General features: G+C 43.5%; 1 protein-coding gene across 2 annotated transcripts; it reads right to left on the reverse strand.

Moving 5' to 3' along the window:
* Positions 1 to 1,251: 1,251 nt before the first annotated feature.
* Positions 1,252 to 14,628, reverse strand: ankle2 (ankyrin repeat and LEM domain containing 2). Of its 2 annotated transcripts, none has more exons than XM_035640824.2 (13): positions 14,510 to 14,628; positions 12,207 to 12,680; positions 9,807 to 10,001; positions 8,849 to 9,033; positions 7,628 to 7,816; positions 7,409 to 7,531; positions 6,956 to 7,019; positions 5,576 to 5,751; positions 5,342 to 5,448; positions 4,308 to 4,498; positions 3,271 to 4,123; positions 2,982 to 3,113; positions 1,252 to 1,504 (listed from the first exon to the last, which is right to left on the reverse strand). In XM_035640824.2, exons 2-13 carry the CDS (start codon positions 12,667 to 12,669, stop codon positions 1,279 to 1,281), a joined length of 2,904 nt encoding a protein of 967 aa, XP_035496717.2. In that variant the 5' UTR covers positions 12,670 to 12,680; positions 14,510 to 14,628; the 3' UTR covers positions 1,252 to 1,278. The 2 variants fall into 2 exon arrangements, with proteins under 2 accessions (XP_035496717.2, XP_035496715.2); XM_035640822.2 differs by lacking the exon at positions 14,510 to 14,628 and adding an exon at positions 13,453 to 13,601.
* Positions 14,629 to 14,659: the final 31 nt, after the last annotated feature.

Raw genomic sequence — 14,659 nt, forward strand, 5'->3', positions numbered from 1 at the left:
GCTTTTTGTAATCGACGTAGCTGCTAAGCCCTCAGCACTGAATTCATCCCCAAGTTTAAAAAATCCTGTAATTTGGATACAGCAGATGTTTACACTCACTCACATTCCAGTTTGGATTTTACATGGAGAACTGCAGGAACCTGTCATGTGCACAGTTTAAACTGTAGCCAATTTTTAGATTCGTGACAATTAAGTTTGGCCATTGAAACTATAAGGCTGTTATTTTGGACGTGACATAGGTTTTGAGTACTGCTCAGTGCAGATCAGGTACGTCGTATGGAAGTTGTTGTTTTTTTCTGTTTAATTAGTTTTTGGGGATTTGTTTGTGTCTGGCAGTGGTTTAAAAAATAAAATCACAATACAGCTGAAAGGTGGAGACTGACGATTGAACCCATACATGACAAATTTGAAAAACGTACCTCAGTGATGGGCGTGTGCTGTCACTCATACTCGCACTGTGGGAGATGCGTGTGATTGAACGAAATTTAAAAGGGGGGTGTGTGTCAATAAAACTTGCAGTTGGTAGGAATGAAAAGTCAAGACATGTCCAGGAATCAATGAGAACAGATAGAAAATGTATGCATTTATTGAGGAACAAAATAAAAACATGGAAGATCTCATCTTTCTTTCCCCACGTTTTTTTTGTTTGTTGCCTTAATCATCTGTGACGGACGCAGAGTGTCGGAGAGCCGAGTCAGTCGCTTCAGAAAATTAAGGCAATTCCTGAACTGAGGACAAAACATAGGAAAAATGGCAGTCGGGTTTTAACACCATTAATAAAAACATTTAAATTTTGTGCTACTGACCAACATAGAAATATTGACAATTAAACCTTTTTTTTTCTTTAAGAACATCCTCAGTGACGGGATCACGTTGAGGCTTCCACACCGACGTTCGAGTGACCAACTAACTTCGGGGGAGTGCGGCTTGAATTAACGAAATTCACACAAAAAAAAGTTGACTACAGGTGCGTCACACTTTGCACAAATAACATCACCGTCAGTTCGACATGGTACGCGCCCGTACAGTACATAAATGATTTCTCTTTTTTTTTCTTTCCTTTTTTAAAGTCTTGCGTGTACATCACAACCCAACGTGATGAGATTATTCCTGTGTTACATGGTAGTAGTACCATAACATTGTTAATACAAATCTTTCAGACACTTGTGCATATTTCTGTTAGGTATGTGGTTTCTGAGCTCTGGGGTAGCCGCGCCTCGGTGCAGCTGGGTTTGTTGGGGGGGGGGGGGGGGGGGGGGGCTAACGGGGGTATGGCCATTAGTGGTAGGGGGGGTAGATCGGCGGCTCGTTCAAGTGCTTGAGGCGGATGCGCTGGATGTAGCTAGCATTGGCAGGGCTGTAGCGGCTGGGGCTGAAGTCCGGCGAGGCAGCGTGCCGGGCGGGGCTGAAGCGACCGCCGGGGGACATCAGGTCGCTGACCGGGGAGCCGGGGGTCTGGTGGGGCATCCTGAGTCGTGGTTTCACCACCGCGGGGCTGGGCCAGCTGGACGACCGACACACACACACACACACACACACACACACACACACACACACACACACACACACACACACACACACACACACACACACACACACACACACACACACACACACACACACACACACACACACACACACACACACACACACACACACACACACACACACACACACACACACACAGTTTATTATTTACAACAGTACTGCTTTTTTACAAAAAACCCTGAAGATGTCATTATCAAACCTTTTTGACAATATTTTGATATTTTAGTTTATCCATAAACTTTATCATAAACAACTATACATTTTTTAAAATTACAAATACAACCAAATAACTTGAATTGTAAAAAAAACCAAAACATTTATTTGACCTAAAATGTAAACATAAACGCACATTTAAAGGCTAATATCTGTTGGGTAATATCCGTCGGGCTCTAAACATATCGGTCAATAGCGATATGTCTGTGAAAGCCTAATATCGGACGATATTATTGGCAAACCGATATATGGGTATAGTGCACCAGACACCTCTGTTCTGTACCTTCCTTTCTGTCACTTACAGTATTACATATCAATAATAAGTGACACTTTTCCAGAATTTTTTTATATTGGGTAGTCGCTCCGCCCTCATGTCTCATTCCTGTTGTCTGGCTTTTAACGAACATTAGTGCATTAACATTTCAGAGAATATTTGAAAGTTTGTTTGAAATATTTAACAAGCCAGTATCTTTCGGACTGTGCGGAAGTATTGGTATATACTGAATGTTTATATCAACAATAACACAGTCCAGTGTCAGGATCCTGCATTTCTCTGACCAAATGATCCCTGAAACATAAAATGCTTCCCAACGCAATAGATATTTATTATTAGGTATGAATGATAATATTAGCACGTTATCGGTATCGGCCGCTTTTGACTTTAAAAAAATCCTGTATCGGGCATCCCTAGTAGGGAATGAAGCTGCTTATATTTTTGTGATTTTGTTTGCACATCTCAATGTAATGCAGATTGAGCCCGGACTTACGATAATGATTTTAAAGATTGCACAGTCACATAATGCGCTTCTGTTTTCAGTTAAGCTGGAGTCTGATAAGCACATGGAGTCCACTTATTTGGGCGCATTGACTGTGAAAGTACGCTGTTATTTTGTTTGGGTTTAAGTGCTGTAAAGTTGTACAATGCACTTTTCCAATGTTCCCCGTGAACAGAAGTTATGTTTAGTCACTTTGTCACTTGTGAAATAGGCCAAATTTGCCTACACGATAAGAGTATGCACAATAATATGTTAGTTCCACTACAGAAGAGACTTGATGATCGCTGCAATTAGGCGTGGGGAAAAAAAGAGTATATATTTATATCGGTATCAATATCAGTTATCGGCCAAATGAGTTGTAATATATCGACATGTCTGCAAAAAAATCTAAAATCATGGATCCCTAATATTTGTCACAGATATATTAGCTTTCCGTTCAGTAACCTCTGCATGTCCGATGCGGAGTACGACGTCATTGTGCTCTTCCACTTGATGATGCTGGGATACTTCTGAGGGTCGACGTCTACGCCGTCTATTGCTGACATGACCTCCCTGTCCAGCTTGCTCGGTGAATCCCTGTGGAAACATGGGGACATTTAAATGACACGTGCAGGTCAGAATAGTCCTTCTGTGATATTTCCCGAATAACCGACGGTAGTTATAGTCAGCTGGTCTTCCGGTGCATGTGCCTCGATTAGAACAAGAGATCATTTTCTGAAATTGTGTGACTAACCCATTGATGAAAAGTCCTCTTCTTATGTGCGGTGGAGTCCTGGGTAGGAACTCGTGGGAGTTATCCAAGGACTTGTAGGAAGACCCAGAGGACCCTGAGCTACTCAGGTCTCTGCCCCCGTGGTCCCATGACTTGGACCGGGCGCAGAAGTTGCGCCCCCCCATCACTGACCCCCTAGTCCTGCCAAGCGCCTCCACGCTCTCCTCGGCTTCAAAGTACTCCTCCGAGCTGCCGCTGCTGCGCCTCTCCTCCGCACCCCCTCCCTCTGTCCTCCCGCTCGGACCTTCCAGGGCCTCGTCGTCCTGACCGCTGTGGCCAAGAGACAGGCGGTTCAGCCCGGAGCTCAGGTCTGTGGCTGAGGAGTCCCGGGCGTCCCTGTGCTGGCTGCCGCCACTGCTCCTCCTCTCCCTGCAGCTGGTGTGGCTGTCCAGTGGCTCCTGCAGTGTCATGCGCTCAACCTCCATGAGGTTGGAGATGGGCGACAGCAGGCAGGAGGAAGGGGAGGTGCGAGGGGACACCTTGTCTCCATTGTGAGTCCCGTCTCTGGAGGAGGAGCATGCCCCGTTTTGGCAGGCGACGCCTGGCGACAGGAGGCCATCGTCGCAGCAGCACAGCAAGTCCTGCTCGGCCGCCGTCTCTATCACGGGGGCGGCGCCACAGTGGTGGAGTGGAATGGGCAGGATGTGGAACTCGCGGCCGCCCACCGCTCCCTTCAGGCCGTCCTTGGACGCGGAGGCGGTGATGCTGGTGAGAGCTGCGTTCTGCCGGTTCTTCATTTCCTCGAGGCTGATGTCCTCCCCCTCGTCCAGGAAGGCCCCGACTGAGACGGAGTTGCAGAACTTCTTAGGCTTGCCTGCGACCGGGGAGCATGGATCCCCAAAAACGAGAGTAGGAATTCAATTTAATCATACAATTATTCAAGACTGAAGAACATGCTATGTAACAAGATAGCTGAGGATTTACGCTACCATGCCAGGTAACGCATTCAGAAAAGACGATCTGTGTCCAGAGACAAATTTCAGAGCAGGTGAGTGTACCTGGTGAGGGGCTTTTGAACCTGTTGCTGGTCTCATTCTCCCCCGTCTTCTCGTGAGCCCACGGGCTGAAGTCCTTCTTGCCCAGGTACTCTTCCAGCTTTCGGAGCCCCTCGGCCGAGGACAGGTCCACAAAACTGTCCAGGAAGTCCCAGTACTCGGCCCACGGGTGACCCATCTCGCGAGCCAGGTCCCTGCAGAGAGACGACCAAGACCACTCCTCACTTAGATTATTGCACATGCAAAGACGCAACATCTCTGTTTTTATTAGTCAAAAATACATGGTGTTCTCTAGAGCCCTACCGATATTATTGGCCCACTAATATGAGCCTTTAAATGTGCATTTATGTTTTTCATTTTAGGTCAAGAAAATGTTTATTTTCTTAAATAAAGATCTATTACTTTGTTTTGTTTTTTTGTTTTTGCCATAGTTGCTTAATAATGAACCTATCTTTGACTAAAATTACTAAAAGTATAAAGTATGCATATGGTTAAATTAACCTGCAAATGTATAGACTACATTTATGTCTGAGGATAACTTGCCGTCACAGTAGCGGAAGACTATTTTTCAGATATCAAATTTAATATCAAATATTTGCTTATGCTACACACACGTTTTAACACTGTTAATACTGCAGACACACCCGGACAACTAATTTAGTTGCTTGAGTTATTTCTAGGATTAATTTGATGCGTTCAAGGACTTAAAACATTTCTTAATGAGAACTCTTTTCTCTATTCTCTGAGATTCAATTTTGTGTTGACTTGCATACAGTGTAAATTACAAAGAATTAAGAGTCACCGAAAGGAGATGACATGGAACTATGGATGTTTACGGATATTATTTGAACTGGCCGAACTTCCTATAATCCCCAAAGACATATTCATCCGGGAGCAGAAAGTGATTTCTCCCATTCATTTTCTTCTGCAATCAGACTTTCAACTGTCAGTAGTGTCATAATATCTTTACAATCTGTACCCCTCACTACAGGAGAGGCAGACGAATATAAGTAGTGAGAACACCATGTTGAATTTACCTGCCCACTCTCTCTGCCCCGCGGTCCGGATCGGACTTGAGGATGTGGTGGAAAAGGTCCGCTCTGTCCCTGGGTGGCGTCTTCCAGGAACGGCGAAAGTCATCTGCCTGCAGGAGAAGGGTTTATATTTTCGAGCCAAGCGAAACCCGTTTTGATCTCTAGACATCACATCTTTTATGACGCGATTTGCTGACAAACACAAGAAGGAGACGGGTGTTCAGGTGAAGGACTTGCTTTAGACGGGCTCAGTGGGCCGGCGAAGGCCGTGACGGTCATCACTGGATCCATGGGGCTTCTCGTGTGCCGCTGGATCAGCGAGAGACTTTCTGAGGTCTCTGGCGACCACGGGGCACCGATAATGGGCTGAGAGGTGTTATCGGTTGCCCTCAACAAAGGGATATAGCAGCGATCTGTGACACAACAGATACAATTTAAATTCTAGGTGACGCAGTCCGACGGACATGACTTTAATTCCCGGCACCACACCGCACGGAATCAAACCTCGAGCTGGCCGTCTGCTTCAAAACAAATTCTAATTTGGTGTGTTGTCGAATGTCTGCTGCATGAGGTGCCGTCAGTCTGTGCACGGCACATTGGGTAAAGATAAAGTGTTCAGAACAGATGAATTAGTACTCAGAGCGCTGCTGCGTCCCACTTTGTTGTTTCACTTTGTGGGTTTCTGACCCATCCCGACCTGAGAAGACGACGGCTGCGTCACCTCTCACACGAAGGTCTGCAGCAGCAGACACTTCGTAACCGATCAGCTGACGAAAACAGCGCCATTGTTGAACCGGACTGGAAACAGTTGAGCACTACTAAGTAGAACCCGGACATGGTTGTGCGAGTAGCCCATTGTCAGATTTATCCAGCTTCTGCCCTTTTTTCCTCGACCCACACTGACTCATTCTCCGGATACTTTAAGTGTCCCAAAAAAAAAAAAAATCAAACAACTACAAATGTGAAGTGCCTTGCGATACAAACGTATCAGTAGTGTGCACAGCCGGCCACGAACTACGGACGCACCCAATGTTCGGCCACCGAGATTGTTTGGCACAATATGTGAAAAGACCAAATCATTTTTCCCCGAATAATGATTTTAATGACGCGATCAAAAAGCTGCCAGCGTGGAACGTGGTGCAAGAAAATGTCGGCAGTGTGGAAGCATTGAAAATGTCAGAGAATGACTTCTGATCTTCCTGAGACATTCACCGCAAACCAGCGGGTGTCAATCGAGAAACTGGAAACTAAAAAAGTATTTTATTTTGTGATAATTTATGCAGATCAAAATATACGTTTTATTGTTCTTTTGCTGGTCTAATGTCTGCAGGAATGTCAAAAAAGCGTTAAAATATTTATAAATTGAACTTTTGTGATTTATTTTTTTTCCTTGAAAATCAAGACCAAAAAAAGTAAGAAGCACATTAAGGCAACCACAACAACGTGTTCGGTTATTCCGTGCGTTTCATTATTTTTGGTTTCTGCAAACAATTTTCATTTCGGTGCATCCCTACCACTAACCCAAAGCACCAAAAATGTGCCAATTATGTTTTCAAGCCAAAAAAATCCACAGAACAGAAAAAAAGAACGTTGTATCGTAATAGTAAACGTCCTTACCCTCCAAATAGTCACTTATCTTCTGCTTCACTTCCTGGGTTTTATTCTTTCTGCTACAAATCAGCTGTGGAAAGGAAAAATATAAACAGTTGATGATACATGTACAGCTGTTGGGTAGTCAACTGAGGAAAGAATTCTCTCATCCTAAGTTTAGCTTACAATGTGCCACTCGCTGGCCGCTGCCAAAAGATTTGAAATGCAAGCTGAAAGGTCACAGCTTTAAAAACCTGAGCGAGCAAAACTGTATCTCCCTCCGCAACGACTGGCAGGAAGTCATTGTTCAGGAGTAACGTGCGAAGCCCGAGTAGCCGCCGATTCTTACGCGTATGGAAGCACATTCGTGAATACTTTGTGTGTATTAATCCCCAGCGACGATAACCCAGGTTATGGTGAATGTTTTGTCACACAGTGTGCATATTGTGTTAAATAATTGTTAGAAATATAGCTGCTTACATCACAAGGCTTTTGGCCCTCCTTGTTCCGACAGTTCTTATCCACGCCAGGGTGCGAGCACAGAACATTGACCACATCTGGGCACCCGAACTTACAGGCAAAGTGAAGTGGTGTTTCAAACCCCTGCAACATAAGATACCATGTGAACACAGCCAAATGACCACTTTTGGAAAGCATCTAATCTAATCGGGGTTTGGCTGGCGTGTTAAATTCACTTACGGCCTTATCAGGAGTGTTGAGGTAAAGGTCTACAATGTAGCGGACGCGTTTCTGCAGCATGGCCTCCTGGTCGTCTGGGTACATGAGGCGCATGAACTCCGGGTTCTCCAAGGTGTCCAGCAGCAGCTGGGCGATTCCCGCCTGGTTCTCCTTGGCCGCCACGTGCATGACGTTGTAGCGACAGCCCTCCTGACCACACAAAACAGTTGAACAAACTTTATGGATCAGGACATAATCCGCTTTAATCTCCCGACAACAAAGAAAGGACACACAAAAAAGCAGCACCTGACCTTGAATTCACCTGCTGGAGTTATGGATTTTTTCATGCACCACTATAAACTTTTCAAAACTGATTTTAATAAATGAAAGCCAATTTTATTTCCAGTTGAATGGAGTTAAAGATAGAACAATAAATTGAAAGGATTAGAAAACTTACACGAAGAAAAAAAAAGGCTTGAATCATTAGCCAGCATTATATTGTACCTTGAACTTCTTCCCCGCCTCTTCTGCACATTAAAAGATTTTCTATTTCTTAACGGCAAAAATATAGTTTTTATTGTAAATTCTGCAGGGGCTTAGCACTTCCACTTCGAAAAATGAGGATGCATTTTATATGAACTCATTACATACACAGCTCATATTTCTGTCTCCATCTTAGCCAACAAGCATTAACTGGAAGCTTGGCACTGATGTGGAAAAGACGTTTATGTCTGAACAAATGACAACATTCATTTAGGATTTACTACTATATTAATAGCAAAGGGTTAGGGTTAGAGGTTCTGCAGAGTTTGGGAATCGACAACAGTTTAGAGCAGCAACAGTTGATCGATTAATCGATTAGTAATCGACTAAATGAATCAGCAACTATTTCGATAACCGATTAACTGCTTGAAGTAGTTTTGATGAAAAAAAAAAGGGCAAAATTCTCAGAATCGGCTTCTTAAATGTGAATATTTTCTGGTTTATTTGCTCCTCTATGACAGTAAACTAAATATCTTTGATGTGTGGACAAAATAAAACATTTTCATAATTTTATGGACCAAACAACTAATCGATTAATCGAGAAAATAGTCAACAGATTAATCGATAATTAAAATAATCGTCAGTTGCAGCCCTACAACAACTTTATAACTTTATCAAGCTCAAACAATGCTGCGTCTCAATCCAACGACCTTTTTTCTTTCAGGAAAACTGGCAGCAAGATTAACTTGATGTCCTAACCTGCACAATGGTGGGATTATCCCCCGAGCCAATGAGATAGCGTGGGTTGCTCCAGACCAGCTCGCTGAAGGCGACCTCGTCGCCCCTCTCCACGGCTTTCCTCAGTTTGGCAGTCAGGTCCTGCGTGCGCGGGCTCTTGAAACTGTTGGCCCGCTCCCGGTTGATGGCATCAACCTCCATATTGTCTGGCATGGAGAGGGAAGAAGAGAGTGAAAGATGGGCACTGCTGTTAAACACAAACACAAATATTGTTACAGGTTGATGTTCTCCGAGGTCAGACTGTGACAGATTTCGCTTCGTCTTTCTGTCACAAATCTCAACTTAGTCGAACCCGACTTTGATAAACTCTGATGAAACGATGCATCTCACCACTGTACTGACAGTTTGAAAATTACAATGAGTTGTTCAAAGAGGGCACTTAAATCAAAAAGATTCAACGAAAGAAGAAACATTATTGCTAGCCCAAAAGATTAGTGTATCATACCTTGATGAAACCTATGATGAATATTAAGAATATTACATAAAATGGATTACATACATCCATAACATTCATACTCACAGTATATGAAAAGTACAGCAAAAACAAACAGAACATTCATACTCACAACAAAACAAAATCAACACAATACATCACACGACAATCAACACAGCTCAAACCTGTCTAACATATATAGTAGCTCTACATGATTATTTATTTCCTCAATAGTCGACAAAACCTAAAAATCAGTACCTGAAAATGAATCTATTAAAGTAATGGCTAGATAGCTCAAAGTTCAATTCCAAAGAACATTTTCAAATCTTCGCGTTCATTAAAAATATATGTAATCTACAGCGTTCAACACTATTTCTTGTGTAAATAAATAAAATTTTACTTTTTAGGAAAACATATTTTTATCACTTTCTGGAGTCCAAAAACTTTGTAATGAATTCAAAAGTCTCATGCGTCTTCTCACTGTACCTTTACTGATGACCAGGCCTGGTTTGACGGGAGACACACAGGGGGCAGATTTGCTGGGAGAGGGGAGGTAGTCGCAGATCCCCATGGCAAACTTCTCAGCGTCCTCGCGGTGGGGAAAGCCTTTGAAGCGGGCTCCCTTCATCATCTTCATAGCCTGAAGAGCGTCTTTCTTGTCCGTGTATACATGTGCTCGCTCTGATAGAAAAGAAGACATTTTAAAAAGCAGAATTAGACATTGTCTTCTGTTTTCATTTTTTTCCATAGGACGACTACATACATTAAATTACAGTGGTCGGTGTGGCTTTCTAAGGAGGTTGAAGGAATTTTTCTTGCATTCTTTTCCATTCATTTAGCCCGTGAAGTCATATTGTCGTGAGGTTCTTCGTAGTGCAGTTGCTATGAAAGCCCTCCTGACATATTAACATTAACAGAATTGATTCTTGTAGTAGCTCAAGATTAATTTAGATCGATATTCTTTCCCAGAGAGGTTAGGCAGTTCGACTGCATCGCTGCTCACAACCAAAGAAACAGGAACAAATGCTTTCATCCACTTTAAAGATAAATGTGGCTGTTAGACTAGAACAACGGCAAGAACATGTTCTCCCAAACAAACACAGAAACTAGACAGCACAGAACATATAAAGGGTAAACAAATGAGCACAGGGATGATCTTTGAAAAGCAGAATAAAATTACGTAGGTAAATATGTTGCAAAATGCAAGCGCTTTGTAGACTGGATTTGTGAACCTGAAGAAAACAATGTGAGAACTTGTAGAAAAAATTTGAACCTGTATGTTGAAATTTGCACTCACAGAAAACACACCTGTGCTCTGAATTTGAAATCACAAAAAAATCATGGGTATCATATCTACCGCGGCGAATATGGTTTTTAAAAAAGCACTCATTCACAGCCACCTAGGAACAAATTTATTTAAGAAAATATAATTCTTGTAAAATCGCATGAAGCGTGGCTCCCGCTTATCACCGTGAGCCACGCCCACTTAATGTGCCGCTGTCGGTCAGGTAACGATAAGCGGAGACTTTCAGTTTTAGGACTTCTGCTGTGGGGAGATAGAGTCCAGCTTCATGCAACTTTACAAGAATGATATTTTCTTAAATGCATTTGTTCCTATGTGGCTGTGAATGAGCGCTTACTTTTAAAACCATATTCGCCGCGGTAGATATGATACCCAAGCCCCCCGCGCTCTGCTCTCTCGCATCTCAGCTACAAGTGCAGATCAGTTTTGCAACACGCTGAGTGCAAGAAATGTTGCAAAAGTCAAGGCACAGATTCGTCACTTGTGAAGTTGCAGTTGCAGATTCGAGAGGTTGTAATGAGTGAGTTGTGGCTGTTAAAAAATAATAATCGGTTAATGTTAGATTACAAGTTCGGAGCTGCCATGATATTCATGTAAATATCAATCTACACATTTGCAAAATGTTTTTTTTGAAAATTTCAACATACAGATTTTTTCTACAAGTTCTCACATTGTTTTCTACAGGTTCACACATCCAGTCTACAAGCGCTTGCATTTTGCAACATATTTACCTTCATATAAAATTAACTAAAAGAGAAAAACGACATTTGAAACTGCTGTTTGAAGAATCATGAATACAATGTGTTACTGACCGGAGGAAAATGTTAACAATCACAGCTGTGATGATCATTTAAAGACATGAACTCTTTACTCTCAGTACCATATTATTGTTGTGTAAAACTATATTTGGTGCAGGGATCCAGAGTGCAGAGAATTTGTTTGTGCATGAATATTGCTGTGTTGTTTTGTGTTTAAAAAAAAATGTAAGGGGCAACATCCCTGGCATTTTTCATTTCATTTTTTTTTTTTGTAGAGCTGACACAATTTGCTGGTCAATCAATTAGTGTACTGAGAGGAAAATGAATCAATGATTTTGGGGTTAATGAATCGAGATGCAAAACATTTGATGGGTCCAGTTTCTTAAATGTGTGGCTTTGTCATATATAGTAAACCTGAATATGGGTTTGGATCTGTTGGTTGGATTAAACGAGCAAGTGGAATAAGTCACGTTTGGTTTTGGGAAGTAATAATGGCTATTTTATAGACAAAAGTGGTCAAACCAGGAAAGAAGTTTGCCAATTAATTGATATTGAGAATTGAAGCCATTGTTTTCATCTAAATTGTCTATATTATACAGGAACTGTGGTAGAAAATATCACTCAAACATCCTTTGATCAAAGTCAAAATCATTTTTTGTCAAATGACGTTGGACTTCCAAAAGTATCAACCTTACAGAAACGTTTTCCTGCTCATCTTTACCTGGCAAGTAATCCTGAGCGCTGCTGTAACTTTTTCTGACTCTCAATGTGGAACAATCATATCTGTGTGACACAACACAAACTAACAAGCTGGGTCTCACTTACCATTTCTAGCCAAAACATCCTCCCACGGTGGACATACTCCAAAATAAAAGGTTGGGGACACTTGTGCGAGCTTTGAAGGCGTTTCCGTTTTGGACTGACAGTCGCTGCCCTCAGCAGAGCTGTTGGCAGTCGTCTTCACCGAGATCTCCTCTTCCTCTGGAGGGTTGAGACCAACTCCATAGCCAAAGTCCAACTCTTCCCGGGCAGCCTCGGAGCGGCTGCTGCTGCTGCTGCTGCTCGTTGCAGCATTGGTGGGCGCAACTGCGGAGGTGACGCCGGCAGAAGAGCCATTGTCAGATTCAGTGACACCGCTCTCTGACCCGGTCAGGACCCGCGCTAACTTCCTCTCGAAGGTGGCTCGAGTGCTGGCGGTGATGGGGCCGCACTTGACGTCCGCCCGGGCGAACTCCTCGCGCAGTTCATCGGCACTTAGCCCCCTCAGCCTGCTCAGAACCTCCTCCATGCTTCAGCTCCCTGCAACACACAACACAACACAACACACCTCAGCAATCATGATACGTATTAGTGTCCGAAAATGTTCTAGATATATACTTTCTTTTGACAGAATACCACCAGTAACAAACGTCCTATTCATTTATAAAAACGTGTATCTCTGCATTAACCAAGAACTTGGTGAAAGTCGAAATTAAATGCAGTGAGTTCCGGTGTTTTCTTTTTACCTTCCTCTATTTTCCTTTAAGCAACGTGCAACCGCAACAAGCAGCTGCACGTTGAAAAATATTAAGCAGGTTCCATCAACAACACTGAGGCTACACAAAACACATTACATGGACCGTGGGTTTGCTCTACAGCTGCCCCGACATTTACAAATATGAATCCAATGTGATCAAGAGTAACTCGTGTTCCACATACCGATATCGCATATATCTATATTATATATTAATCTATAATATCTAATGGGGGGGGGGCACTAATGTGGGGCTAGCATCGGCTAGCTAGCCTGCTAACCAACAAGTCCTAGCATGTGGGAAACTGCTCAGATGAAAATCTGACTGACACGAGTAAAGTTGGACTACGGACAGTTTGGATTTGAACATTGACAATCGGAAGAAAAAATAATAGGATCATGATCAATCCTAACAGTACGAGTCGGTTGGTTCGCACGCCGTCACGCCCTAGTGTCATTCGAGGTGGTGCGATAATAAATTCGATACGTCCTCGCGGTGATGGCGCCGATTAGAAAACAAAACAACAAATGTAACGCGGAGACGTGACCTATACTCACCGAGGAACATGCTTGTTTACTGCGCGACGGCGAAGCCGCTGTTAGTTTGAACAGATGACTGTCGGACAGACACAAAGCTGGAGACGGTCTGGAACGGGCTCATTGTTTACAACGTGTTCTGCGCATGCGCAGTCGCGAGGGAGGGCGCACGTTGCATTTCAGAACCGGTGGGACAAATCAGCGCGGGGCGACACGAAGGTGACAGGCGCAGGACACCGAAGCCACTTGTGTAAAACACTAACCAGAAATAAAACGGCATCATTCGTAAGATGAATTACATCGGCGTGTGGCCCCTACACCCGAAGAACGCCACCGCCGAGCTGCCGCTACGCTGCACGCTTTTTTAGTGTCGTGGCCATTTATTTTTCGCCATTCACAACGTTTTATAAAGCATCACTCAGTCAGGACGACTTTCTGGTCGCTGGTACGGGATCAACAAAATCGGGAAGCTGCATGGATTACACTTCGATTCCCCTACATCATTAACGTACTCTCAACCGTTGTGTGAATGTCGCATGCTCCACCACAGCAGACGTGACCAACTCACGGAACCTAGCAAGCTCTTGTCTTTGCTTCACTGCTCCCCAGCACATTTCAAAGTTTAAAATTATTATTTATTTTTTAAATGACGAATTTTTGTGGAGAAGTAATGTTGGGATAAACACAGCGCTCAAGAATATCCACATTGGAAAATTACCCCAACGAGACAACTCGGATCAGGCATTTGTCAGGCAGACCAAAAGAAAGACATAACGCGCATAAATAAATTTACACAAGCAATTCACTTTATAGATCATTGTCAAAAAGGTGGACGCAGAGGAAAATGAATATGACATTGGCTTCACGACCCATTCCATGGAACGGAGTTTGACACGCATGCTAACGCTCATTAGCCGCTTAGCGAGGCAGGAAGCTAAATACTCAAGCGCACCGGTTAGCAATAGCACGCGTTAATACGTACAGTAGAGAACACCGCTCTTGTGTTCTTACTGTCAACATGTATCAAAGTCACATGTGGCCACCGAAAACATTCTCGTTTTAATAGAACCATGCCCACCTCCTCCACTCGCCCCGGCTACTGTTGCTAGGTGTCTTCTCACCGCGACGGTTTCAAAATGCAGAGCGCGAGGACCCGCGGTCGTCCAACGCGGTGCCTGAACAAAAAAACAGCTGCCTGACCCCCGACGTGGAATTCACGAAAGACGCG

The sequence above is a fragment of the Scophthalmus maximus genome, chromosome 3 (assembly GCF_022379125.1).
Source record: "Scophthalmus maximus strain ysfricsl-2021 chromosome 3, ASM2237912v1, whole genome shotgun sequence".
Taxonomy (NCBI): Eukaryota; Metazoa; Chordata; class Actinopteri; order Pleuronectiformes; family Scophthalmidae; genus Scophthalmus; species Scophthalmus maximus.

Coding starts and splice junctions, on each gene's coding strand:
- ankle2 (XM_035640824.2), bottom strand. CDS start 12,669: ATGGAGGAGGTTCTGAGCAGGCTGAGGGGGCTAAGTGCCGATGAACTG. Junction 5,752..6,955: donor GATAAGTGACTATTTGGAGG/GTAAGGACGTTT, acceptor GTTGTGTCACAG/ATCGCTGCTATATCCCTTTG. Junction 1,505..2,981: donor TCCGCATCGGACATGCAGAG/GTTACTGAACGG, acceptor TCGGTCGTCCAG/CTGGCCCAGCCCCGCGGTGG.